Source organism: Xyrauchen texanus, chromosome 11 (genome assembly GCF_025860055.1).
Source record: "Xyrauchen texanus isolate HMW12.3.18 chromosome 11, RBS_HiC_50CHRs, whole genome shotgun sequence".
Taxonomy (NCBI): domain Eukaryota; kingdom Metazoa; phylum Chordata; class Actinopteri; order Cypriniformes; family Catostomidae; genus Xyrauchen; species Xyrauchen texanus.
Genome location: NC_068286.1, coordinates 47623917 through 47650464, shown reverse-complemented (window position 1 = coordinate 47650464; position 26548 = coordinate 47623917). Strand labels below are relative to the sequence as shown.

General features: G+C 39.5%; 3 protein-coding genes across 4 annotated transcripts in view; 1 reads left to right on the top strand and 2 right to left on the bottom strand.

Moving 5' to 3' along the window:
• The window catches only part of uso1 (USO1 vesicle transport factor), a 31634-nt gene extending 29422 nt beyond the window's left edge, over positions 1–2212 (bottom strand). Inside the window, 1 exon segment of the mRNA XM_052137281.1 lies at positions 1991–2212. Within this exon segment, the coding sequence (XP_051993241.1) occupies positions 1991–2056 (66 nt within the window). The 5' untranslated portion in view covers positions 2057–2212.
• A 2444-nt stretch (positions 2213–4656) lies between these two features.
• On the bottom strand, positions 4657–20153 carry g3bp2a (G3BP stress granule assembly factor 2a). Of its 2 annotated transcripts, none has more exons than XM_052137309.1 (13): positions 19804–20153; positions 19344–19445; positions 19183–19264; positions 18273–18446; positions 17877–17967; positions 14471–14549; positions 14062–14245; positions 12472–12573; positions 8448–8550; positions 8243–8299; positions 8010–8135; positions 5437–5555; positions 4657–5290 (listed from the first exon to the last, which is right to left on the bottom strand). In XM_052137309.1, exons 2-13 carry the CDS (start codon positions 19436–19438, stop codon positions 5015–5017), a joined length of 1488 nt encoding a protein of 495 aa, XP_051993269.1. In that variant the 5' UTR covers positions 19439–19445; positions 19804–20153; the 3' UTR covers positions 4657–5014. The 2 variants fall into 2 exon arrangements, with proteins under 2 accessions (XP_051993269.1, XP_051993268.1); XM_052137308.1 differs by having other exon boundaries at positions 14062–14248; positions 19804–20152.
• Positions 20154–22778: 2625 nt separating this feature from the next.
• ints12 (integrator complex subunit 12) lies at positions 22779–26476 on the top strand. Its single transcript, XM_052137314.1, has 6 exons — positions 22779–23113; positions 23189–23365; positions 23463–23647; positions 24615–24774; positions 25484–25636; positions 25728–26476. The coding sequence occupies exons 1-6, from the start codon at positions 22979–22981 to the stop codon at positions 26334–26336; spliced, it is 1419 nt and encodes a 472-aa protein (XP_051993274.1). The 5' UTR covers positions 22779–22978; the 3' UTR covers positions 26337–26476.
• The last annotated feature ends 72 nt before the right edge of the window (positions 26477–26548 follow it).

Sequence of the window (26548 nt, the reverse complement as noted above, 5' to 3'; positions counted from 1 at the left end):
CGGTTATATTTAATGCGTCACATCTTTAATGCGGTTATATTTAATGCGTTACATCTTTAATGCAGTTATATTTCATGCGGTTATATTCAATGTGTTACATCTTTAATGCGGTTATATTTATCACGTTATGTCTTTAATGCGGTTATATTTAATGCGTCACGTCTTTAATGCGGTTATATTTCATGCGGTTATATTCAATGCGTCACATCTTTAATGCGGTTATATTCAATGCGTTACATCTTTAATGCGGTTATATTTAACATGTCACGTCTCTAATGCGGTTATATTTAATGCGTTACATCTTTAATACGGTTATATTTAATGCGTTATAGCTTTATTAAAGTTCAAATAATACAGAAGCAGATCATGTAAATAAATACAATCTCTGAATCGGGCATTTCTCCGTGCGGTCAGCGGCTCTTCTATGAGTCGTGTGAATGTCCCGATCTAAGGGGGAGAGATTGAAACTGCACCGGCTGATGCACACTCTGTCACGGGACACTCGTCCCTCGAGCGCACACGCTTAATGCAGCTAGATTATAACATCATTGCTCGACACTTATTGAATCATAATATATGTGTCACTGTGTGTTTGTTATTGTGAAGAACATTGTCAATATGCAGCTTTATTAATAAGAGAGAGTTTGTTTTAATTAAAGATGGATTGAAGTGAACAGAAAGGTGAGAGAGTCTTCACCCTATAACTATACACTAATTATTCACATTATACACCGCAACAAAATACGTTTTTGATTTTGGCTTGTTTTCCAATATAAATATGTAAAACTCATTTAAAATAATGTACATTTACTTTAGCAGCTAAACTGCAGAATAAAGAAATATTATCTGAGAATGCTGAATATTATATTAAAAATCCTTTAAAATATTTAAAAATCCTTTAAAATAAAGATGCATTGACCTGAGAAGCAGCATATCAGATATGTAGACTTGCTTTTAGAGAATAGATCTTGAATATACGTATATTTTGTCTTTACTGCACTCTCAGAGAAGTATAAACGTGTGAAAAATACACTTATATAAAAAAAAAACACTTATATTTAAGATACATTCTCTTAAAGCAAGTCTAAGTATCTTATATGTTGCTTTTGGAGTTTTTGCAATGAATTTCTTTACTGAATTAAACAAATCCATTTAATTCAGTGAATATAATTTAGAGGTATTTATAAAAGAGGATTTTCCCCCTCTTTATTGTTAGTAAGCACGTTTAATACAACCTTTTATGCCGGGGCACAAGCTGAATAATCGGTTAAGAGCTAATGATTAATCGTTGCAATAATCGGCTAATATCATCAAAAAGTGTTAGATTAATCGATTAGCAAAGTAATCGTTAGTTGCAGCCCTAGCCGCTCAATGCAAGTGAATGGGGACCAGAACTTTGAATCATATCACTTCTGAAGACATGGATTAAACCTCTGAAGTCTCATGGATTACTTTTATGCTGCCTTTATGTGCTTTCTGGAGCTTCAAAGTTCTGGTCACCATTCACTTGCATTGAATGAACCTACAGAGCTGAAATATTCTTCTAAAAATCTTAATTTGTGTTCTGCAGAAGAAAGAAAGTCAAACACATCTGGGATGACATGAGGGTGAGTAAATGATGAGAGAATTTACATTTTTGGGGTGAACTGCCCCTTTAATAATTATCTACAGAGAATAACATGGAAACAAAAATAGCACAATGGCAAACAGCCCTCATGTCGCGTGTTGTTGTTTGTTTGCATTCTTATTATGAGACCCAATGTTCACAAACCAAACAACAAATGTACCGTGTAAACTATGTATGTTTTGTTGTAAATAAATACACACACAGCAATGACATGTTTACATGTCAACATAATCAGTTGATCGGCGAGTAGATACTTAAACAATATACAGCTGTTGCGATACTTATTCTAGAACTAGATTGAGTGCGATGTATTTTACTGTATTTTGACTAAATCAATAATCATTAAACAGAAAAAACACTCACTGTTTCTGCTCCAGTCGGTTGTGGGCCTGCTGCTGGTCCTCCCATAACTCCCCTGAGGAAATTCATCTTTATATTTATCCGCTACAGTACGAATTTAAACTTCAGATTCAAGCATCAAATAACCTCAAAAAATGATCAGGACTGGTAAATAAATATGTCAAAAAAGCAGCAGCCCGATGTTGATCTCATATACCAGGAACTGTGACACGCATGCGCACAGACGTGGCGATACGTGGCTGACTACAGCGCCAACGACGATCTCTTAAAGGTACAGTACACATAAAATCACTTAAAGATACAGTATAAAATCTCTTAAATATATTGTATAGTATATATTTTTACTACAGTTTTTATTTTATTTGATTCATTACCTGGCACCTTATTTTAATTATATTTTGATTGTTATTCGTTACTGTTTTATTATTATTATTTGTCTTGTCATTATCTGTTTTTTGTATTAATGCTTTGGCAATATTGTATGTAAACACAATCATGCTAATGAAGTACTTTACATTGAAAATTGAAACAGTACATATAAAATCTATTAAAGATACAGTAAACATAAAATCTCTTAAATATACAGTACATTTAAAATCATGCTGAATATTGATGATGAGACCTTTTTCACATACTGTGATGACGTGTTTCCGCCTTATTTAGCAGCGTGAATATATATTATGAATTTTTAAATATTGAGTGTAAATGTATAACATTGTATTTTGTGTTATATTACCCTGGAATTAGTTTTAAAAACTGAATTACCACAGCTGAGGGGATTTCTATTACAGTTGCTGAGAGAGTGACAGTACATTTTAATCTATTTTATTTTTTCTCCTCTTTTGGAAAGTCATTCAAACGTAAAACCGGATTTTTTTTTTCTTTTGGTCTTGGAGCAAATGGGTAAGTAATAATATTTGAAAATAATATTCGCTGTGATCTCCCATTCACCACTGTCGAAGTATACCAAAGAGTGTTTAGCAGAGATGGGCCACTTCTACTCAAATAAATGGGAGCGATTGGAACGCTCAACGGAAGTAGAAAGGAAGTCCCGCCTTACAGTTACAAGAGCCAATCACCTTTTAGATACAGACATCACCTGTCAATCAATACACCTGCAATAAATTCTACTCCCACAAATAGACAACGAATGTAAATGTTCTTTCTCCACTGAAATGGAGAACTAGAGTGTCTCAGCTTAATGATAATAACTGGATGGCCAATGGAAATATTATATATTAACATTGGAAGGTTACATTTCAGATGATCTCAAAATATGAACAACACGGAAAAAATATCTATGCATATTATGTGATTATTTACATTATAAACACACACACACACACACAAAAAGCTTGATCAGACATATTTTCTGTTGGGAAAAACAGCATTGATATTTGAGTAAGCCATATGGAGGTGCAATGACTCCTTTTCCATTTCTGGGTATTATTTGGCTGATTGAAGTCCAGGTACAGGTAGTACGGATGGGTGTGGGGAAAGTTTGCCTGGAGGCAGGACTTATTGGCATAATATCATCAAAATACTACAAACAGACAACACAGTTAAAAACTAAAAACACAATAAAATAAAAGGTCTTGAGTGCTATGACCCTGATGAAGATTGTCCTAGAAATATTGCAAATACTTTAAGTTACCGGACAAGAAGAACATGAACATCAAATCAGAATGTACTTAGAAGAAGAAGTACAAATGCCAAATGATAACTGTGCCTGTCCCACAGTTCTTCCTCCTATTCATAAAGAAAAGCGTTCACATGTTCCTGCAAAGATGAGTGTGGATATATATGAATATATATTTTTAAATCTACAGTACACTGCAGATAATTCAATTCAATATTTAAAATGCTTTTACATGTTGTATGTTCACTTCCACAGACAGCAAATGTTAATAACAGCAATAATCAAAATATCATCAGTGCAGAATTTAAAACTAGTTTATTTGGGAAGGTCAAACATACACCTGCAATTTAATTTTTTACCCTGTATGATGCTGATAAGTCCTCATTTAAAAGAAAGAAGAAAAAAAAGATCAGACTTAAACATAAGCTGAAACTCACATCACAAAACCAGACTACAGGAATTACACTTAAAGGCACAATCACTTCTTTCTAATTTTAGGAAAACATTCAGGATAAACCCAAACCTCCCTTAAAGGGACAGTACACCCAAAAATGAAAATCTGTTCCAGATGTGTGTAACTTTCTTTCTTCTGCAGAACACAAATGAAGATTTTTAGAAGAATATTTCAGCTCTGTAGGTCCATACAATGCAAGTGAATGATGACCAGAACTTTGAAGCTCCAAAAAGCACATAAAGGCAGCATGAAAGTAATCCATAAGACTCCAGAGGTTTAATCCATGTCTTTAGAAGTGATATGATAGGTGTGGGTGAGAAACAGATCAATATTTAAGTCATTTGACTATAAATGTACACTTTCACATTCTTCATGCACGTCGCCCCTACTGGGCAGGGAGGACAATTTATAATAAAAAGGATTTAAATATTGATCCGTTTCTCACCCACACCTATCATATCACCTCTGAAGACATGGAATAAACCACTGGAGTCTTATGGATTACTTTTATGCCACATTTATGTGATTTTTGGAGCTTCAAAGTTCTGGTCACCATTCACTTGCAATGTATGAACCTACAGAGCTGAAATATTCTTCTAAACATCTTCATTTATGTTCTGCAGAAGAAAGAAAGTCACACATCTGGGATGACATGAGGGTGAGTAAATGATGAGAGGATTTTTGGGGAACTGTCCCTCAAAGCAAAAAAATATAAAAATTTCTCGTTTTACAATTTGTTCTACCATTGCTCCACGCACTATATGGACCTCTTCAGGCAGATCAGAAATAAGGGCGACAATTCTTTCAAAAGTGGTGCCGAAGGCAAAGATGAAAGTTGACAACATAAAAGACAGAAACTGAAGTATGTACACATTTTTACATAAGCTTTTCAATTTCATAATCAACGAACATTTTTCAACTTCCACAGCTGCTCTCAACGCCGCTGAGCGGTAAAACGGCCCTCGTTTGTACCCGTGCCTCTCCCAGACACCACTGCTGGTTTGGGTAAAGTGGCACCTCGTGAAGGTGGTCCCCTGCCGTCCCGTTCTCGCATCATACCGCTCCCAGCAACGCCACGTGGTCCCGCTGGGCCACGATCGCCACGCCTCGGGTCCCTGCGATCTTCTCCACCTCGAGTGTCCCGCTCACGCGTGACCTTCGTCTTTTTCTCCTCCACGTTAAGGCGTACCTCGCCACGGAACATGATCGGCTAACCAGATGTAAAGAAAGACGATATTATAATTAGAAAACAGCAGATTAGAGAATGTTTTCAATCCCTCACATCTGGAGGAATTAAGAATAGTACAAAAACACTCATACATCCATATCGACCCATCACAAATGGCTTGTGCTTACTTTGACTCCTAGAATTCTTTGCACCGGTTCAGAGTCATCGAAGACAACAAAGCCAAAGTTCGGCAGCTTTCCTCCAGTGCCTTTGGTGTTGATCCGTAACTCAACAACATTCCCAAACGCTGGATGAGACCGACAAAGAAAAAGCAACATTGTGATTTTCTATAGATGAGAGCAGATTTAATCTCAACCAAATTACAGACCAAACAGACTTGGTTGATACGTTTTTAAATCATTAAATGTTTCTGTTAGGGATGTCCGGATAACTAAAGTACGAATACTTCCTTTTACCCTTTCTAGCACTTTAATTACATTGTTCGGCTCCACACATTCACAAGCGCTCACCTTTGAAGTGTGCAGCACATGCAGACTATGCATTAAATCACACTATAGTACAAAACATGATTTAATTTACAGGTGAAACTCGAAAAATTAGAATATCGTGCAAAAGTTCATTAATTTCAGTAATTCAACTTAAAAGGTGAAACTAATATATTATATAGACTCATTACAAGCAAAGTAAGATATTTCAAGCCTTTATTTGATATAATTTTGATGATTATGGCTTACAGCTTATGAAAACCCCAAATTCAGAATCTCAGAAAATTAGAATATTGTGAAAAGGTTCAGTATTGTAGGCTCAAAGTGTCACACTCTAATCAGCTAAACACCTGCAAAGGGTTCCTGAGCCTTTAAATGGTCTCTCAGTCTGGTTCAGTTGAATTCACAATCATGGGGAAGACTGCTGACCTGACAGTTGTGCAGAAAACCATCATTGACACCCTCCACAAGGAGGGAAAGCCTCAAAAGGTAATTGCAAAAGAAGTTGGATGTTCTCAAAGTGCTGTATCAAAGCACATTAATAGAAAGTTAAGTGGAAGGGAAAAGTGTGGAAGAAAAAGGTGCACAAGCAGCAGGGATGACCGTAGCCTGGAGAGGATTGTCAGGAAAAGGCCATTCAAATGTGTGGGGAGCTTCACAAGGAGTGGACTGAGGCTTCAAATGTCGTATTCCTCTTGTCAAGCCGCTCCTGAACAACAAACAACGTCAGAAGCATCTTACCTGGGCTAAAGAAAAAAAGAACTGGTCTGTTGCTCAGTGGTCCAAAGTCCTCTTTTCTGATGAGAGCAAATTTTGCATCTCATGTGGAAACCAAGGTCCCAGAGTCTGGAGGAAGAATGGAGAGGCACACAATCCAAGATGCTTGAAGTCCAGTGTGAAGTTTCCACAGTCTGTGTTTGGTTTGGGGAGCCATGTCATCGGCTGGTGTTGGTCCACTGTGCTTTATTAAGTCCAGAGTCAACACAGCCGCTCTACCGGACATTTTAGAGCACTTCATGCTTCCTTCAGCAGACAAGCTTTATGGAGATGCTGACTTCATTTTCCAGCAGGACTTGGCACCTGCCCACACTGCCAAAAGTACCAAAACCTGGTTCAATGACCATGGTATTACTGTGCTTGATTGGCCAGCAAACTCGCTTGACCTGAACCCCATAGAGAATCTATGGGGCATTGCCAAGAGAAAGATGAGAGACATGAGACCAAACAATGCAGAAGAGCTGAAGGCCGCTATTGAAGCATCTTGGTCTTCCATAACACCTCAGCAGTGCCACAGGCTGATAGCATCCATGCCACGCCGCATTGAGGCAGTAATTAATGCAAAAGGGGCCCAAACCAAGTACTGAGTACATATGCATGATTATACTTTTCAGAGGGCCGACATTTCTGTATTTAAAATCCTTTTTTATTGATTTCATGTAATATTCTAATTTTCTGAGATTCTGAATTTGGGGTTTTCATAAGCTGTAAGCCATAATCATCAAAATTATATCAAATAAAGGCTTGAAATATCTTACTTTGCTTGTAATGAGTCTATGTAATATATTAGTTTCACCTTTTAAGTTGAATTACTGAAATTAATGAACTTTTGCACGATATTCTAATTTTTCAAGTTTCACCTGTATGCGCTGAATGTTTACGGCGAGACGTTTGTACGTCAGACGGTATCAGAGCATTTTCACATGTGTGTGATTTTAAATACTGAAGTCCTTTTTTACTATAAATCTCCACTTTCACTTTCACAATCTTCCGCTTTTATTTTGCGATTCACATTCTTCGTGCATATCGCCCCCTACTGGCCAGGGAGGAGCATTTATAGTCAAAATAGGCGTAAATATTGACCCGTTTCTCGCCCACAACTCTCATATCACTTCTGAAGACATGGATTAAACCACTGGAGTCACTTTTATGCTGCCTTTATGTGCTTTATGGAGCTTCAAAGTTCACTTGCATTGAATGGATCTACAGAGCTGTAATATCGGTGTCTGTGTCGGGACATCCCTAGGTTACACATTTCTATAAATGTTTTAATACTTGATTCAAGTTTGGTCTTTCATGTTTGTCATTTTTGTCATTATCAACTGTTATTTTTTACCTGCATGCCACTTTATTCAAGAGTGAAACGGATTAAAATGAATGAACATAAGCTGAAATATTAACAATATTTTAAAAAAGGACATTTGCTCAAAAGACTAAAACGGTGTATGAGAGAACAGTATGCAATCAACAGAACGTACTCATGAAGCAGTCTTTGAGTTCACGCTCATCGATGTCATGAGGGAGATTTCCAACAAAGAGTTGATGACTGTCTGGATACCGGACGACCCTTCTGCCGTCCATTTCACCGGACTCATCGCCTCGTCCTGAGCAACACACAGGCAGTACTTCACAAACTACACGGGCACCAACAACACCATCCAAACTGTGTTCGATTTAGTGGATTATACTCACAGTGGAACGGCATAATTACCTTTATTTATGAAGCTGAAATACGGTTTCCCAGTTTGAGATTCTGCAGAGCTGCCATCTGATGACGCATGAGGAACAAAGAGAGGATAGAAAAAAAAAATTCAGTTTAGTGGAATAGACCTGAAATGATATTAAGCAATGATAAATACATGTAAATATCATAAGCGGTGTGTGTCATTCATGGAAAGATGGAGATGATAAAATACCAGATCTAGTCCCTCTTGAGCTTACAGAAGGTCGGTCACTGACGCGTTGGTCACGCGGGCGAATTGAAGCCGACGACGTCTCTGGCTTGGCCTCAACTCTGGACTGACCGGAGGAAAAAACGAGAGCGCACACATGAAACATGCTTCACTTGGGCCGCAATCAACAACACCAGTTAGCCTACATAGTTAACCGCTTCAGTGTTAAGATCGCTCTGGAGTAACACTCCGTGACCTGTATGAGAGTGCAGTGAGATCTTGAGAATTTGGGTCATCTTTTTGGGATTCCCAGATCTCAGTTTAGGTATTTACAGCTGTGCCACCTGCTATGCACTGTTTTTGGGAGTAGTGTACACCCCCCTAAAGCAGCAGATACTCTAGGAGGGGTGATACTGCTTTTGGAAAAGGTCACGAGGCATCAGTGTATTACTCCCTGTTCATTCAGAGTCTGGGGGCGGAGCTTTGGCTTCTATCAAGAGATAATGGGAGAGAGATTTAAACTTGGTATTGGAGGAGGGAGTGTGGGCTAGCATACTAAAAAACATCAAGTCTGCATCTAGAGATGGAAGGGTGCATCTGATGCAATTTAAGATTGTGCATTGATTCTATTGGACCCCCTCTAGATGATATAGGCTTGGTCTTAAAGACACGCCCACCTGCTGGTGGTGCCAATCAAAAGATGGGGACACACCCCATGTCTTTTAGAGGATGTGTTACGAGCCAAGATTTTTGGTTGAAGGTTCAGAATTATTTGTGTGATGTTTTGGGCACTCGAATTTTACTTTGCCCCAGACTTTGTATTTTGGGCGATGGGGCGGTCATAAATTTGGGGAGACAAGTATATAAAAAAAAAAATTGTTTTGACTAGCATGATGATTGTCAGACATATTATTTTGGAAGTCAGATGGAGCACAATCATTTCCGGAGTGGTGTGCAGAGATGGCGAGGGTGGCAGCTTTTGAGGAGGTGTCAGGAAGAAGGCTGGGGTTTAGAAAGTGGGATGGGTATTTGGTGGATTTGGGGGGAGTCTCAGGGAAGGGATGAGGAGAGGAATACATAATATTCATTTATTTATTTTTTTAAAGTTACATTACAAAAATTATTCCGTGGAGTGTCAATAGTGTTGTTAGGTTGCGCTGACACCATGCAGCATAGATTTGTTTTATAGGATATACGATGCATTTTTGTCCATTCAATGTAAGTCAATGGGATCCTAAACTTTCAAGCTCCAAAAAGGCTTTAGAGGCAACATAAAGGTAATCCATATGGCTCCAGTGTTTTATTTAAAAAAAATGAATCTTCTTTTCTCCCAAATTTGGAATGTCCAGTTCCCAGTACTTAGTAGGTCCTTGTGGTGGCGTGGTCACTCGCCTCATTCCGGGTGGCAGAGGACAAGTGTCAGTTGTCTCCGCGTCTGAGACCGTCAATCCGTGCATCTTATCATGTGACTCGTTGTGCATGACACCGCGGAGACTTACAGCATGTGGAGGCTCATGCTACTCTCCACGATCCACACACAACTCACCACACGCCCCATTGAGAGAACCACTAATCACCACCACGAGGAGGTTACCCCATGTGACTCTACCCTCCCTAGCAACCGGGCCAATTTGGTTACCCCATGTGACTCTACCCTCCCTAGCAACCGGGCCGATTTGGTTACCCCATGTGAATCTACCCTCCCTAGCAACCGGGACAATTTGGTTGCCCCATGTGACTCTACCCTCCCTAGCAACCGGGGCAATTTGGTTACCCCATGTGACTCTACCCTCCCTAGCAACCGGGACAATTTGTTTACCCCATGTGACTCTACCCTCCCTAGCAACCGGGACAATTTGGTGACCCCATGTGACTCTACCCTCCCTAGCAACCGGGCCAATTTGGTTACCCCATGTGACTCTACCCTCCCTAGCAACCGGGCCGATTTGGTTACCCCATGTGAATCTACCCTCCCTAGCAACCGGGACAATTTGGTTGCCCCATGTGACTCTACCCTCCCTAGCAACCGGGGCAATTTGGTTACCCCATGTGACTCTACCCTCCCTAGCAACCGGGACAATTTGTTTACCCCATGTGACTCTACCCTCCCTAGCAACCGGGACAATTTGGTGACCCCATGTGACTCTACCCTCCCTAGCAACCGGGCCAATTTGGTTACCCCATGTGACTCTGCCCTCCCTAGCAACCGGGCCAATTTGGTTACCCCATGTGACTCTACCCTCCCTAGCAACCGGGACAATTTGGTTACCCCATGTGACTCTACCCTCCTTAGCAACCGGGCCAATTTGGTTACTCCATGTAACTCTACCCTCCCTAGCAACCGGGGCAATTTGGTTACCCCATGTGACTCTACCCTCCCTAGCAACCGGGACAATTTGTTTACCCCATGTGACTCTACCCTCCCTAGCAACCGGGACAATTTGGTGACCCCATGTGACTCTACCCTCCCTAGCAACCGGGCCAATTTGGTTACCCCATGTGACTCTACCCTCCCTAGCAACCGGGCCAATTTGGTTACCCCATGTGACTCTACCCTCCCTAGCAACCGGGACAATTTGGTTACCCCATGTGACTCTACCCTCCTTAGCAACCGGGCCAATTTGGTTACTCCATGTAACTCTACCCTCCCTAGCAACTGGGCCAATTTGGTTACCCCATGTGACTCTACCCTCCTTAGCAACCAGGCCAATTTGGTTACCCCATGTAACTCTACCCTCCCTAGCAACTGGGCCAATTTGGTTACCCCATGTGACTCTACCCTCCCTAGCAACCGGGCCAATTTGGTTACCCCGTGTGAATCTACCCTCCCTAGCAACCGGGACAATTTGGTTACCCCATGTGACTCTACCCTCCCTAGCACCCGGGACAATTTGGTTAACCCATGTGACTCTACCCTCCCTAGCAACCGGCCCAATTTGGTTGCTAAGGAGACCTGACTGGAGTCACTCAGCACACCCTGGATTCAACCTCACGACTCCAGGTGTGATAGTCAGCGGCAATACTCGCTGAGATACCCAGACTCCCACTCCAGTGGTTTAACCGTTCAAACTTTCTTGCACTTGATGCACAAAAGCATGTCAAGAGCAAAGTGTGAAGGAGCTTCTATAATGAACATGCCATGGAGACCGCAGATCTCAAGATTTACAGTGAGGTCCGTTTTTCACTCAAAACTGATAGTATCACTTCATAAAGTACCTTTATGCTGCCTTTACGTCCTTTTTGGAGCTTAAAAGTTTTGGACCCCATTGACTTGTGTGGACAAACACATCATCATCTACCCTTAAAAAAAAGGGTCAAACAAGTATGAGATGGCATAAAGTTGTAAGAATAGTAATTTTTTGGTGAACTATTGCTTTAATAAAAGTTTTTTTGTGCCAAAAAAATAAATAAATTTGAATGTTTTCCCATTTGTTTTCATGTCCACCCTCCCTCTGACCCTTAGAATTTAACAGTCCATTTTTTGCTGCTGCAGCTTTAAGAAATGCCCCCTTCAAATGGCAATTAAATCAACAGCACCGATCGCTCAAGCACCTGCTAAAGGTTTGCTGTCGTGTCAAATTTCGTTTAACAGCTCCCTTCAATAACTGCCTCTATGCAAATCCCTTGTTACATTGTGACATTCCTAAAAAGTGTACAACGCATGCAGAAATGTGCCACTTAATCTGTTAAGATTAGACGTAAATTAATAGCATTATTTGTTTTGAAATAATCTCTAGGTGTTTATTTCTACTGTTGAGATTCTTCAGAAGGATATGCAGAGCGGCAGGTGACTTTAGCACATAGTATCGGTTTCTGTTGTTTATCCTGCTTTTCCTCATTAGCTCACTGTGGACGGCCAAGCTTGAGATGAAATAGGCGTCATTGATGTTTAAATGTGGGCGGGCATTAGTTGAAGCACGCATCTGAGACATCAGAGCCGTTTTGCCAACTATCTTACAAGATCAAGGAAAATTGAATTCCTCGTGATTTGATCCCTTTAATGAGTGTAAAAATATATTATTAATATATTCATTCACAGATTATCTACCTGAGAGTTTGGTGCTTTCACAGCATGCGCTGAACCTCCAGAGGTTGGCACAGTCCCACTGAGAGGAAGATTTTTGCTCGTCACAGAAGCCCAAGAGAACGTCTGCAAGAGAAATTTCAATTATGCATCAGAATACAAATACAAAACAGAGATGGAGCATCTGGATCATATATAACATTTTTTTTTTTTAAATCTATTGCACATTTAAAGGGACAGTTCACCCAATATTTTTAATTCTCTCATTTATTCCCCTCATGCCATCCCAGATGTGTGGCGTACTTTCTTCAGCAGAACACAAATGAAGATGTTTAGAAGAATATTTCAGCTCTGTAGGTCCATACAATGCAAGTGAATGGTGACCAGAACTTTGAAGCTCCAAAAAGCACATAAATGCAGCATAAATTTAAATAAGACTCCAGTGGTTTAATCCATGTCTTCAGAAGTGATATGATAGATGTGGGTGAGTGAATAACAGAACAATGTTTAGTCTTTTCTTTTACTATAAATCTACACTTTCACCAGCCGTCCTATGCACGTTCACAAGAGGACCAAGTTCTTCTGTGATTTGCATTCTTCCTGCATATTGCCACTTACTGGACAGGGAGGAGAAAAAGGAAAACAAACAATAAATCGTATTTGCTCAGCCCAGTAGGTGGCGATATGCACGAAGAATGTGAATTTTTTTTTTTTTTTAAACAACGAAAAAAAATAAAAAGCAAGAACTGTCGTAAACGTGCAGAGGGCTGGTCAAAGATTTATAGTAAAAACTATATATATATATAAAAAAAGGACTAATAATTGATCCGTTTCTCTCCCACACATATCATGTCACTTCTGAAGACATGGATTAGACCACTGGAGTCATATGGATTACTTTTATGCTGCCTTTATGTGCTTTTTGGAGCTTCACAGTTCTGGTCACCATTCACTTGCACTGTATGGACCTACAGAGCTGAAATATTCTTCTAAAAATCTTCATTTGTGTTCTGCAGAAGAAAGAAAGTCACACACATCTGGAACTGCATGAGGGTGACTAAATGAGAGAATTTTCATTTTTGGGTGAACTGTCCCTTTAAAACAATTTTCAGGAGTAAGGTTAATATTTAATTTTTTTATTTTAAAATAAATAAATAAATAAATATATATATATATATATATATATCAGTACAAACACACAAACAAATATAAAAAATGTAAATAGTGCAATCTTAAATGTACTAAACTATTTATATATTAACTTAAATTAATGAGTGGTACAGCTAAAGCCTAGACTTTAACAGCAGCTTGGACAGTTAAGTACAACAAACTTACAATATCAGAAACTAATATATATATATATATATCTCCTCATTTGGACACAAATAAGTCCAAGCTGGGAAGAATTGGCAAAATACAAATGTTAGTTCTTGGTCTTCAAGTATAGAATATTTCTTAACCAAACACTCCGTCTTTTTGTATTTATTATTCCTAAATCTTTTTTTAAATATTTAGTAGATTTGACTCCATTATTGATGTTAAACAAACACAAATTGGAAGTACAGCTACTCTGGTGAGATGAAGGGTAGTTCATGTAGAAACAGCAATAAGTACTTTAGGTGTTTCTTGTATGTTCTGTGGTGATTCCACAGGAACAGGGGACGGGGCCTCCTCCTCAAACTCTTCTGGAACCTTCTCTTCAGCCTTGAACTTCAGTTCCTTGAGCTTGGGTTCTGGGGCTGCTTCAGAGTCCAGTTCCAGAGGTGGTTTCACGAGAGTCTCTTCCACACCATTGATACTGCTGAAAGTGAGAATGAAACGGACCAGTGATGAAAGTACCGTTAACATGGGCAGAAGTTACCACGTTATCAGCGGGCAATGACTGATTGATAGGAACGCTGTTCCTACTTGTGTAAATCACATTGCGCATAAGGGTAATGCGTAACTCTTCACACCTACTCCACATGAATTTTTCTACGACTAAATCTGTACATAAAAACATGCTACACCTGTAGCCTTTTACCTCACAGGATGGGGTTCACAGTAATTAGCATTACTGGCAGTGTCGGGTTCTTCCAGCTCATCGGTCTCTTCTTCTGACTCTGTCCAGGGAGAAATCATACACAAATAAATGCATAACTGAACATGCTAATAGCAACCCTTTTGCCATTTAACAAACCTCACTTTTCATTCAAACAGTTATTTTTGGAACCCAGTCAACACATAAATAGTGTAGTAATTTGTAAACAAATAATGATAATGATAAATCAATTATTAATATTATTTGTGACTTTTAGAATTGTATAACAAGAGCAATAAGTTTCAGTCATGCACCTTTAACTTTAAAACCCTCGGTCTTTTATTTTGACAAACGTAACACACTGTTTGTGTGCTAGTTCACAAACGTTCAATTATATATTTATTTGGGCTGTCGATTTTTACGCATTAATTAAGTGTGATTAATTTGACAAAAAATAATGAGTTAAAAAAATGTACGCAATTAATCGCAATGCCCCCGGACTGCAATAAGGAAAAGTCCTGAGAAATGCTTGTAGTACCACCTGTTTACTCCAGGGGGCAGTAAGTGAAACTTCAGCTGTATGAGCAACACACAGTTTATACAGTGAACAAACACTTCAGCAGAACAACACAAACATGAGTTACATTCCTGCGTTCAAACACTTGAAGGAGCGCAAATCTAAACTAAGAGATCTCAAGATGTGTTTAAAGATTGAGTATTAAACTATATTTAACACAGTGAACTAAACATTATATGTTTCAGTGGCGGCTGCTGGTCTTTCAAAGAGGGGAAGCTCATTTTCGGCCTATATTATAAACTTATTTACCCTATTTTTTGCACTAAATCAATCTTAGGTGTTGATCTGCCCTGCTGTTTAATTCTAATTTTTTCCTCGTAAGGAAGACTTTCAAATGGCTTCACCAAAATCAGGTCGACAATATTAGCACCGTCTGCCACCGTGCGCATTTTCACCCGTACGACGCTAGCCTAGCCTACTGTATGAATGAATGAACGAACGAACGAACGAACGAACGCTCTAAAACAAAATATATTAAACTTAGTAAAACTGAAACAAGGAATGTGGTGTATAATTGTGTGAAATGTATTATGCAAATTGACTAGCAATTTCGCCAAACAAATATAAAGAAATAGGTTGCAGCAGTTTGTCTTTCGACTACACTTGAGAAATCCACGATGGGACTGAGCTGAAATAGCTTCAGTGACTTCTTATAGTACAGATTCACTGTCAGTCAAAAGGAGATGCAGTCTTTCGACAGATCCTCCAATCATCACGCGGAAGCCCGGAGTCCGGGCCAGCCCACTCCTCATTCACCCCCAGAGACGCTGAGCGTCCGTGGGCGGGACATAATCGCAGCATTTATCCAATGACCGTCTATTTTCGGAGCACTGAAAAAAACTGTTCAGAGCAGCCCCATTGAAGTCAATGGACGCTCGGCTTCAACCGGGAAACGCACTGACGCTACGGGAATGTATGAGAAGTAAATCGAGTCAGCCGACCTGCTATAAGTACCTGATTCTGAACGAACTCGTCTTCGAGATGAACGTGTTCTAAGGCATTTTTAGTCAATAAAATGTTAACATAATAGTACACATTTGACCATTATATTTTTGACATTATAGGGGAAGCTGAGCTTCCCTTGCAGTCTTAAAGAAATCCCCACTGATATGTTTATGATGCGACGCACCGAGACACGACACAAGCATGTCTGATGCAGGTGTAAATTGACGGTCCTTAAACAAGCCCTCATAATAAATCTCCAACTGATTGATAAATTCACTTGTGTAATGGATTACTATGAACTGTTGATCAATGATTGACTTCTGATCAATAATATGCAAATAATTAATACATTGTATTCTAAAGCTGCTTTTTGTTTTGTCTTATCAATGATGAACTCTTCTGCCAAAAGAATGTAATGCATTTTAATTATCTGAATATTTGTATTATATACACACACACATATATATATATATATATATATATATATATATATATATATATATATATATATATAACACACTGTGAATGCACACTATATACAGTATGTACTTATTAAACAGCCTTTTGCGATTCACAGAGCTGTCGTATGCCTTCAAGTGGCTTTAAATAAAATGCACGAGACATATGATCTATTTTAATGGTGCTTTTATTGTTATTTTATGTCATTTTTGGAGCTTGACAGTAACGAACAGAACACATGTATTGGATTTGGATCGGGCTCAGTGGACCCAGTGTCTAAAAACATCAGTATAGGAAACAATACCGATCCGGGTTTTATACCGTATATAGACTTATATAAACACCCAATTCCCAATGCGCTCTATGTCCTCGTGGTGGCGTAGTGACTCGCCTCAATCCGGGTCGTGGAGGACGAATCTCAGTTGCCTCCACGTCTGAGACCGTCAATCCGCGCATCTTATCACGTGACTTGTTGAGAGCGTTACCGTGGAGACGTAGCGCGTGTGGAGGCTTCACGCTATTCTCCGCGGCATCCACGCACAACTCACCACACGCCCCACCAAGAGCGAGAACCACATTATAGCGACCACGAGGAGGTTACCCCATCTGACTCTACCCTCCCTAGCAACCGGCCCAATTTGGTTGCTAAGGAGACCTGACTGGAGTCACTCAACACGCCCTGGATTCAAACTCGTGTCTCCAGGTGTGATAGTCAGCGCCAATACTCACTGAGATACCCAGACCCTCCCCAATGTATGTAGTCATGAGCATCCTCATATTTAAACGTACCTCTAAACACCTCCAACATTCAAGCATCAACCACATCGTTGGTGGAGTCAGTATGTTGTTGCTCAGCTGTTTCAAACTACTTTTTGGCTTTGAGCGAAGAACGAAAAAGCACTTTGTTTTTATGTTTCCTTTATAACAATATAACACAAAGACCCGGTCACACTGGAGTGGCATAAAACTCAAAAAGATTAGTATCCTAGAGTGGCATAATCCTAGTTTGGCATCCTACTTAAAAGACATGCAATGTTGACACTTCTGGATATAAGGGGCAAATACGGTGTTTATCGGTGCTGCGCGGCCGTGCACAGACATTATGAGAGGCTAAAACAGAAAGTGCCGTTGTTTTGAATCCAGCTTAGGAAAACACTTCCGTTAGCATCCTCTCTCCGCTCTCTCTTTCGGTCACAATCTTTGTTTTAGTGAAGTCTTGGTGCTTTAATGCACAACACCCAAAGATTGGACCTGATCATGAGTTGGACTGTCATACAGTGTTGTGCCATTTATCATACGGTATAGAAATTGCTTTGATGCCGTGGATAAAAAGCATCTGTAAAAATGAATAACTTTCTCTAGGGGGGCACCTCAGCCCAGGAGGGCACGGTGGCATACCCCTCTGTGCATGCACAGATAGTGACTTACCTTCATCCAGTTCAGCCTCAGAGTCCCCAAAGACCTCATCCTCATAACGGAAGATGTCGTTGTGAACATAAAACTTATTGGTCACAGAACCCTGCACATACACAAGCAAAACACAAGTCAAGCTTGTAGTAAAATCACAGTAATAAAAAAATGTGTGAGTGCCCCTTTGTGATAGGTGAAAGTATTTTAACACTGAAAAAGATACACACTTTAGCTTTAACCGTTTTTCTGACAGAACTTTTCTACTGAATAATTACATCAAATATGTAAATATTTATCATTTTGCACTTTTCTATTGTCAATTCCACAGTGATACTTTCCATAATGCATTTGTACTTTCGAATGCATCTTATACTTCATATGTAACCTGTAACAATGGCATGTTATTATTCACACCTCTGGGGCCAGCACAAATGTCTGCAGGAACTTCCTCATCGGCTGTCCATTATTGGAAAGCTCTCCCATCACCTGGACAACCACACCGTCACTCAGAGTGGCATGGGCATCCACATGCTGAATTTTTGTGTGGCACTCACTGAATTTCAAGGACATTACCATCTTATGAATCTCCTATAGAGAAGAACAACAGATGCTGGTTGATATCTTTATAATTTCACATGTTTTACATGATCACATAAATCAACATTTAAAGGGACAGTGCACACTAAAATGTAAATTCTGTCATCATTTACTCACCCTCATGCCATCCCAGATGTGTGTGACTTTCTTTCTTCACCAGAACACAAATGAAGATTTTTAGAAGAATATTTCAGCTCTGTAGGTTCATACAATGCAAGAGAAAGGTGACAAGAACTTTGAAGCTCCAAAAAGCACATAAAGGCAGCATAAAAGTAATCCATAAGACTCCAGTGGTTTAATCCATGTCTTCAGAAGTGATCTGATAGGTGTGGGTGATAAACAGATCAATAGTCATGTTCTTTTTATATATAAATTCTCCCTGCCCAGTAGGGGGTGAAATGCACTAAGAATGCAAATCACCAAAAGCACAAGAATAATGTGAAAGTGGAGATTTATAGCAAAAAGGTTTTGCCATTTACCATATCACTTCTGAAGACATGGAGTCATATGGATTACTTTTAAGCTACCTTTATGTGCTTTTAGAGCTTTAAAGTTCTGGTCACCATTCACTTGCATTGTATGAACCTACAGAGCTGAAATATTCTTCTAAAAATCTTCATTTGTGTTCTGCTGAAGAAAGAAAGTCACACACATCTGGGATGGCATGAGGGTGAGTAAATGATGACAGAATTTTCATTTTTGGGTGAACTGTCCCTTTAAGACTTACAGCTTGCCCATAGACTGCCTCCGACAGCTTTCCATTGGAATCCAGTCCACCGTGGACATAGGATGAGTTTTGCCCATAAAATCTGAAGCATGAGAGAAGAACAGTTTTGCACAGCTGCCTTGTATGATGAAGTGCAGTAATGATGATTTTCTGCAGTGTACCTGTGCAGGAAGTCTGGTGCTTTATTGAGCAGTGTGTAATACTGTCTCACAAACTCCCGCCCTACCAGCAGGGGACTGGGCTTCTCCATCACCATTTCTTTGCTAAACACATCAGAACATTTGTAATAATAATAATAATAATAATAATAATGTGAACATTAAAGAGCCCAATGATTGAAAACCAAAAAAATGTACATATTAAGCACTATTCAGTAGGAAATGTGCATCTTTGTATTTATCATTGTATCTTAAACATTCAAGAATGTTAAACGGGTCTGATATCATTCATTATATTGACATGTGAATGAGAGCTGCACGTGCAATCATTACGCATTATTATAAAGACATTGAAGATTTAAAATCAACTTTACACTTATAACTCTTAATAACCTCGTTATTCAAGTGAATTTAGAAGTTAGAATGGACAGAAATGAAGGATTTTAACACAAGAGTCACTTACCTCTTTTGAAGATTTGATCTGAGTGATTAAATAAGATCAATTATGTAAGTCGTCTAATATACTGTAACAGTTGTGTGTGTCCGCGTCATCTGCGGAATTATAAAATTCCAACTATTGTGATTATTGGGAATTCAGATGGTTCTGCGATCTGGGACAGGAAGCCCCTTCTCACTAGAACAACCAATCAGCTTCTTACACTCGATAACTCAATGACGTCACTGCAAGGCATTCCTCCGGTCTGTCAACGACGTCATTATCGATACAATTTGCCTTTTGCCGTTAATTTAGCACTATTAGCTTGTCATGGTTGAATAAAAACGGTGAAGTAGATCTCACTAACATATTCACCAAAGATATTAACGGAGAATGTTCCTGTGTTACATTTATTAGTGTCCGGCTCATGTGGTGTTTAAATAGACTGAGACGTACGCGCGCGCGTTTTGGTATTAAGAAAAATAAATGGATAAACAGACATTTGATACAGTACGTATAAGCCACATAATATATATATATATATATATATATATATATATATATATATATATATATATATATATATATATATATATATATATATATATATATATATATCCTTATGAACCCTTCACGGAGTTACATTCAAATCTAAAGACGATGGAGACATTTGTAAAATAAAAAGTATAATACTTTAAATGTATTGATTCAAAATAATTGGTGTGTCATACAGTAATATAAATTCACACAAGAAATCTCTATAAAATGATTATTTTTAAATCCCCTTATCCAGTAATCAGAAACGACAGCGATTGGCTTCTTCTATCAGCGCTGACTAAAGGAACAGCTATCACGTGATCAAATGTACGTTTGCGTTTATAAATGTACAAACAGGTTTAATAAAGGTAATTCAAATCTGAATTAATACTCAAGCAATGCACACATTAAACAGGTCAACATCAGTATCACAATACCAAATTGTTCCAATAACAAAATAAATGGTCAAATGTGCAAACTTGTTACGTTTTGTACATCTTAAAGAAAATGGTTACAAATAAGATATATATATATAAAAAAAACGTAAATAAGGTTGTCTTCATACACGTACTACAATAGCTTTTATGAATGTAAAAGTTAACATTCATGGAAAATTCTACTTCTCATCCAACAACACTCCAAATACACCGATATCTATAAAATGGACAGTGCTTTGCAAAAGTAATCACCACCTGGTGTTTTTCCTGTTTTGTTGCATTACAACCTGGAATTTAAAGGTGACTTTTGGGGGGTTGTACCATTTGATTTACACAACATGGACTACCACTTTAAAGGTGCAAGATATTTCACAATAAAGACTAATAAATAAATAAAATCTTGAGGTTTTTTTTTTTTTTTTAAATCAATTTTAATTCAAGGTTGTAATGCAACAAAACATGAAAAACAACTAGGGGGTGAATAATTTCTACTGTTGGTAGGGATTGGACTTTTGTTTCCAGCCAATAAAACATGTATTCCTAGAAAATATTTAAGTGCATGCAGAAAAAGAACTAAAATGGTCTGATTCAGAAAACACGTGAAGGTGGATATCAACCCATCTAAATCAGATGTTTAGAAAAGACTCCTTAGATCAAGGTGTAATTGGGGCTTGACTGTTTGTCAGGACAGGGGTGGGGAGCAGACAGATATAACAATGATAAGATCTGTATTAGATTATGGACAGGATTCATGCACAGGTATTAAGAGCTTGCTGCGGAGCATCAACACCAGTTTCATCACTACAGGTGGAAGTAGGTGAAATGCCTCTATATATCAGAAGACAGCAACTGATGGCAGTGTACTGGACAAACCTTAAAAGTCAGGATGTGCCGCATGCAACCCTGACGATATTAGAGACATGTTGGGAAAGGGGGATGAATAAGTATAATAGTTTTGAGTGGATAATTGAAGGGATGATAAATGAAATGGGTCTAAATACAAGTATGCACCAACAGTAATACTGCCACCAATGCCTTTGTGGATTCTTCTGCAACCAGTGGTGGATCTGACGTTATTGGAGGCCAGACAAAAAGGGTAAAAATGAACAGGAAGTAACAAGAGTAAAGGAGTATATTTGGCTAAAATATGGAAATAATATTATTATATTCACAGATGCTTCTAAAAATCCAAATGGAAGACAAGTAGGAGTTGCAGTAACTATTCCAAAATGAAAGATCTGAAAGAAGAAAAGAATAACTGAGCAGGTATCGAGATATACAGGAGAATTGATGGCTATTCTGTTAGCAGTACAATGGATACAAGCTTCTGATCCAAGCTGTCAGCTGGTGGCGGTAATGCACTATTAAGCGCGATCTGCCAATAAACAGAAGAAGACGTATAGCAGCTGACCTTGCCGCTAAGTCCCGCCCATTTTAGCAACCTGGTTGCCATACTTCCGGTTATTATATTTCTACCGGCTAGTAGTCAGATCATTACAATCAGTAAAAACTCATAGTATACGTTATTAGCAACAACATTACTACACACACTCACACACACAAAAAAGATCCTTAACAGACTATAGGGGCTGTTAGCGAGCACCTATGAAGGCCGAAACGGTACACTAGGATCATACATTGCAGTTTTACTGTAATGGGTTTCAAAAGGTCCTGGGTGTAACTATTATGTGTACACAGTGCATTATAGATGTATTATATGAACTGAGATTGAAATATCAAAACTCCCCCCAAAATACACACCTTTGGTCAAATTTATGCCGTTGGCATTAACACCAAAATGATCGAAAAAACAGAAATGAAACAAATGTCCCGGATATCGCACAAGGGTTAAACGTAAATAATAACGATACTAGGGAACTTTTATTGCCATTGAAAATTATAAATAAATAAATAAAATAATGAATAAATAAAACAGAAGACGTATAGCAGCTGACCAATAAGGCACAACGTCCTTGCCGCTAAGACCCGCCCATATTAGTACCCGGTTACTTCCGGTTATTATATTTCTGTCGGCTAGTAGTCAGACTATTACAATCAGTAAAAACTCACAGTATGCGTTATTATCAGTGTTAAAATTCAAATTATTATCGATTTTCCTCCGTGTAACTGAACAAGCTTAGAAAAAAGAAGACATTTTGCGAAAGGGAAAGCAGGTGTTACTCGTGTATGTAACACATTTATTTGATCATAATTGTAGCTGCTAATCGATGGCTGGAACAGTGAGTTTCGAACTGGACCCCATGTTTCTGAAAGGACTGGGGTACCTTCACTCCAAGAGCAAAGACTCTGCAGAGAAACTCAAGGCCCTGTTGGATGAGTCTTTATGCAGGACAACACTGAAGGTGATCGAGTCAGACATGTTTTATATATGCATAAATGCTTTGAATGTGTAACACTTTCATGTGTGATTTTATTAGGAACCTGAAATTAACAAAGTGCCATTACCAAAAATGACCAAACAAGACTCCAAACCCACCTCCAGTTCATCGTCATCATCATCATCATCATCCTCATCATCATCCAGCAGCAGCAGCAATAAACCAAACATCTCAGAGAAGACCAAGAAAGAGGGCGAGAAAAGATCCTTGGAAAAGGTGCATATTACATTCTGTGTGTTTATTATTATTGTGAATATGACATAACTGAAAAAGTTGAATGTAAACCACTAAGAAAGTGTCACATGATCTGTAGATTAGGGTTGAGTCTGGGGATGGAGTGGAGCCACCAAAAAAACCTCGTGTTGAAAAGCAGGACAGCCATTCGTCTCCAGTTGCTTTTCAAACCAAGGATATTCCCATGCCAGACTTCACGGACAACGATGAAACCAACGCGGATGACTTTGCCATGGAAATGGGCCTTGCTTGTGTGGTTTGTCGGTGAGTGATGATGTGGTAATGTGTAGCAGCTCAAACTGAGGGCTTGTAACACTGATAGCACACACACATCACCCACAAGTCAATTTGATGTGCGTGTTTACATCTGCAATACGTCTGTAAGGCGTCTGTCTCTGATGTCAATAAGACATTCAACAGATGTCTGTTTATAATTTAGATAGTTTGTAAATCTGATCTTTTTAAAATGTTTAGCGAATGTTAATTAGAATGCAATGCTTGCCAGATGAAATGCTCGAATCTCTGAGATGTATGAGTGACATCTGGGACCATTGTGCTCTTGATCAAGCATTTAAACCCATGTTCCTCCAGGTGTATTCAACCTGTTAAGAAGTTTATCGTTTTGGGGCACCTGGGTATCTCAGCGAGTATTGATGCTGGCTATCACACCTGGAGTCGTGAGTTCGAATTCAGGGCGTGCTGAGTGACTCCAATCAGGTCTCCTTAGCAACCAAATTGGCCCGGTTGCTAGGGAGGGTAAAGTCACATGGGCTAACCTCCTCGTGATCGCTATAATGTGGTTCTTGCTCTCGGTGGGGGCGTGTGCTGAGTGACTCCAGTCAGGTCTCCTTAGCAACCAAATTTACCCGGTTGCTAGGGAGGGTAGAGTCACATGGGGTAACCTCCTCGTGGTCTCCATAATGTGGTTCTCGCTCTCGGTGGGGCGTGTGGTGAGTTGTTCGTGGATGCCGTGGAGAATAGCGTGAAGCCTCAACACGCTACGTCTCCATGGTAACGCGCTCAACAAGTCACGTGATAAGATGCGCGGATTGACGCTCTCGGACGTGGAGGCATTTGAGATTCGTCCTCCGCCACCCGGATTGAGGCGAGTCACAACGCCACCACGAGGACTTAAGAGCGCATTGGGAATTGGGCGTTACACATTGGGTAGAAAATAAAAGTAGTAGTTTATCGTTTTGGAATGAATCCAAGTTTCCATCTTTCTTCTCAGACAAATGACTGTGACATCCGGCAATCAACTAGTGGAGTGTCAAGAATGTCATAATCTGTACCATCAGGAGTGTCACAAACCTCAGGTTACTGACAAGGATGTCAACGACCCACGACTGGTGTGGTACTGTGCCCGATGCACCAGGCAAATGAAGCGAATGGTGAGAAATTCACGACCATAAATTAGATGTGTAAAACTTTAAGGAATCTTCCGGGTTCAATACAAGTTGAGCTCAATCGACAGCATTTGTGGCATTATGTTGATTATCACACAGATATTTTTTGACTTGTCCCTTTAAAACAAAAACCTCTTTAAAAAAAAGCACAAATGTGTGTTCCAGTGAGACACTTCCAATGCAAGTCAATGGGGTTTAATCTGTAAACATTAAAATACTGTTTCAAAAGTATAGACACAAGACGTAAACAATATGTGTGTTAACATGATCTTACTGTCATTAAATCACTCACTGACCCCATCTGTCGAAAGTTATAGACAATTATACAACTTTGTTGCCATGACGACATAACCTGAAAACTCACAAAGGTAAAAACGCTGTTTTAAACAACTTTACAGCTCATTCATACATACACGAGTTTTAACAGAAGAATTAATGCAAGTGCTTTTATAAAATTATAAGTTTTAAACCCTCCAAAAATTGTCCCCATTGACTTCCATTGTAAGTGTCTCACTGGAACACACATTTGTGCTTATTTTAAAGAAAACGAGGGATAGGTACAAAATAATGGTGTCAATTATTAATATGCCACAAATGCTTTCGATAGAGCTTGTATTAAACCAGGAATATTCCTTTTAGTAAATTGATATGATTGTTGCAACACTCATTGTGTCCGGATGTTTCAATGTCTCAGGCCCAGAAGACCCAGAAACCTCCACAGAAACCAGCTCCTCCTTTAGCAGCAGCAGCAGCAGCTGCACCGATGATGAAAGATCCGCTAGTAAAGAAGGCTGAGCTTAAACCCAAACCTGAAACATTCCAAGCCTTCAAGAGAACAGAGGTGAAGGTGAGTGTATTCTCAACAGTAGAGAGACTACAGACTGCTTAATGAGATCAGCACACCCATGTGCTCATGATGTTCTCGTATTTCTGTCTAGACGTCTGCAGCGTCCGTGAACTCCTCCAGCACTAGCTCGTCGTTGCCCCCAGGCAGTGGCCTTACAGGATGGGCCGCCTTTACCAAGACCTCAAATGTAGGACCTTCCACTACCAAGTTAAGCACCAGTCAGCCAGGTGGTAGTAAATCTACCCCACCTCCCTCAGGCTCCAAACCTGTGGGACTCTCTGCACTGGCCAGTGTTAAACCAAGTTTGGCCACCAAACCATCAGGAGGCAGCAGTGGCGGAAATGGTAATGGAAACAACGGCTCCAGCATGGTGCCCACGAAACCAGCCCCTCCACTCGCACATGGCAAGCAGGTGTTAAGCCGCTCAACAAGTGGAGACAGCCTGGGGAAAATGACAGTGACTGGATCTTTATCACCTGGGGCAACACCCGCCACCAGCCTGGGAGGCAATGGTGGGTCAGGAAGCAATGGAGGGGGCAATGGGGGCAACAGTGGTAGCAGTAGTAGCAACAATAATAACAATGGGGCAAAAGCCTCAGCTGATGGCAAGATGCCCACTTCCCAGGAGTCTCAGCTCAATGCGATGAAACGCCTGCAGATGGTGAAGAAAAAAGCAGCACAGAAGAAACTGAAGAAATGAAAGCAGGCTGTTGCGTTCAAGAGCAACTCAAATCCTCGATTTCAAATCATATACTTGAATTTGAGCGTTACTAGTTTGGTTTGAAGATGTGCCACGAGACCTAAAACAAGCTGCTCTGTTTTAATGATGCGTTTAATAAATAACATCGTTTTTAGAAATATGAGCTTTTGTTGTTTGCTGAGACGTGGAGGAATGAGGAAATGCTTAAAAAA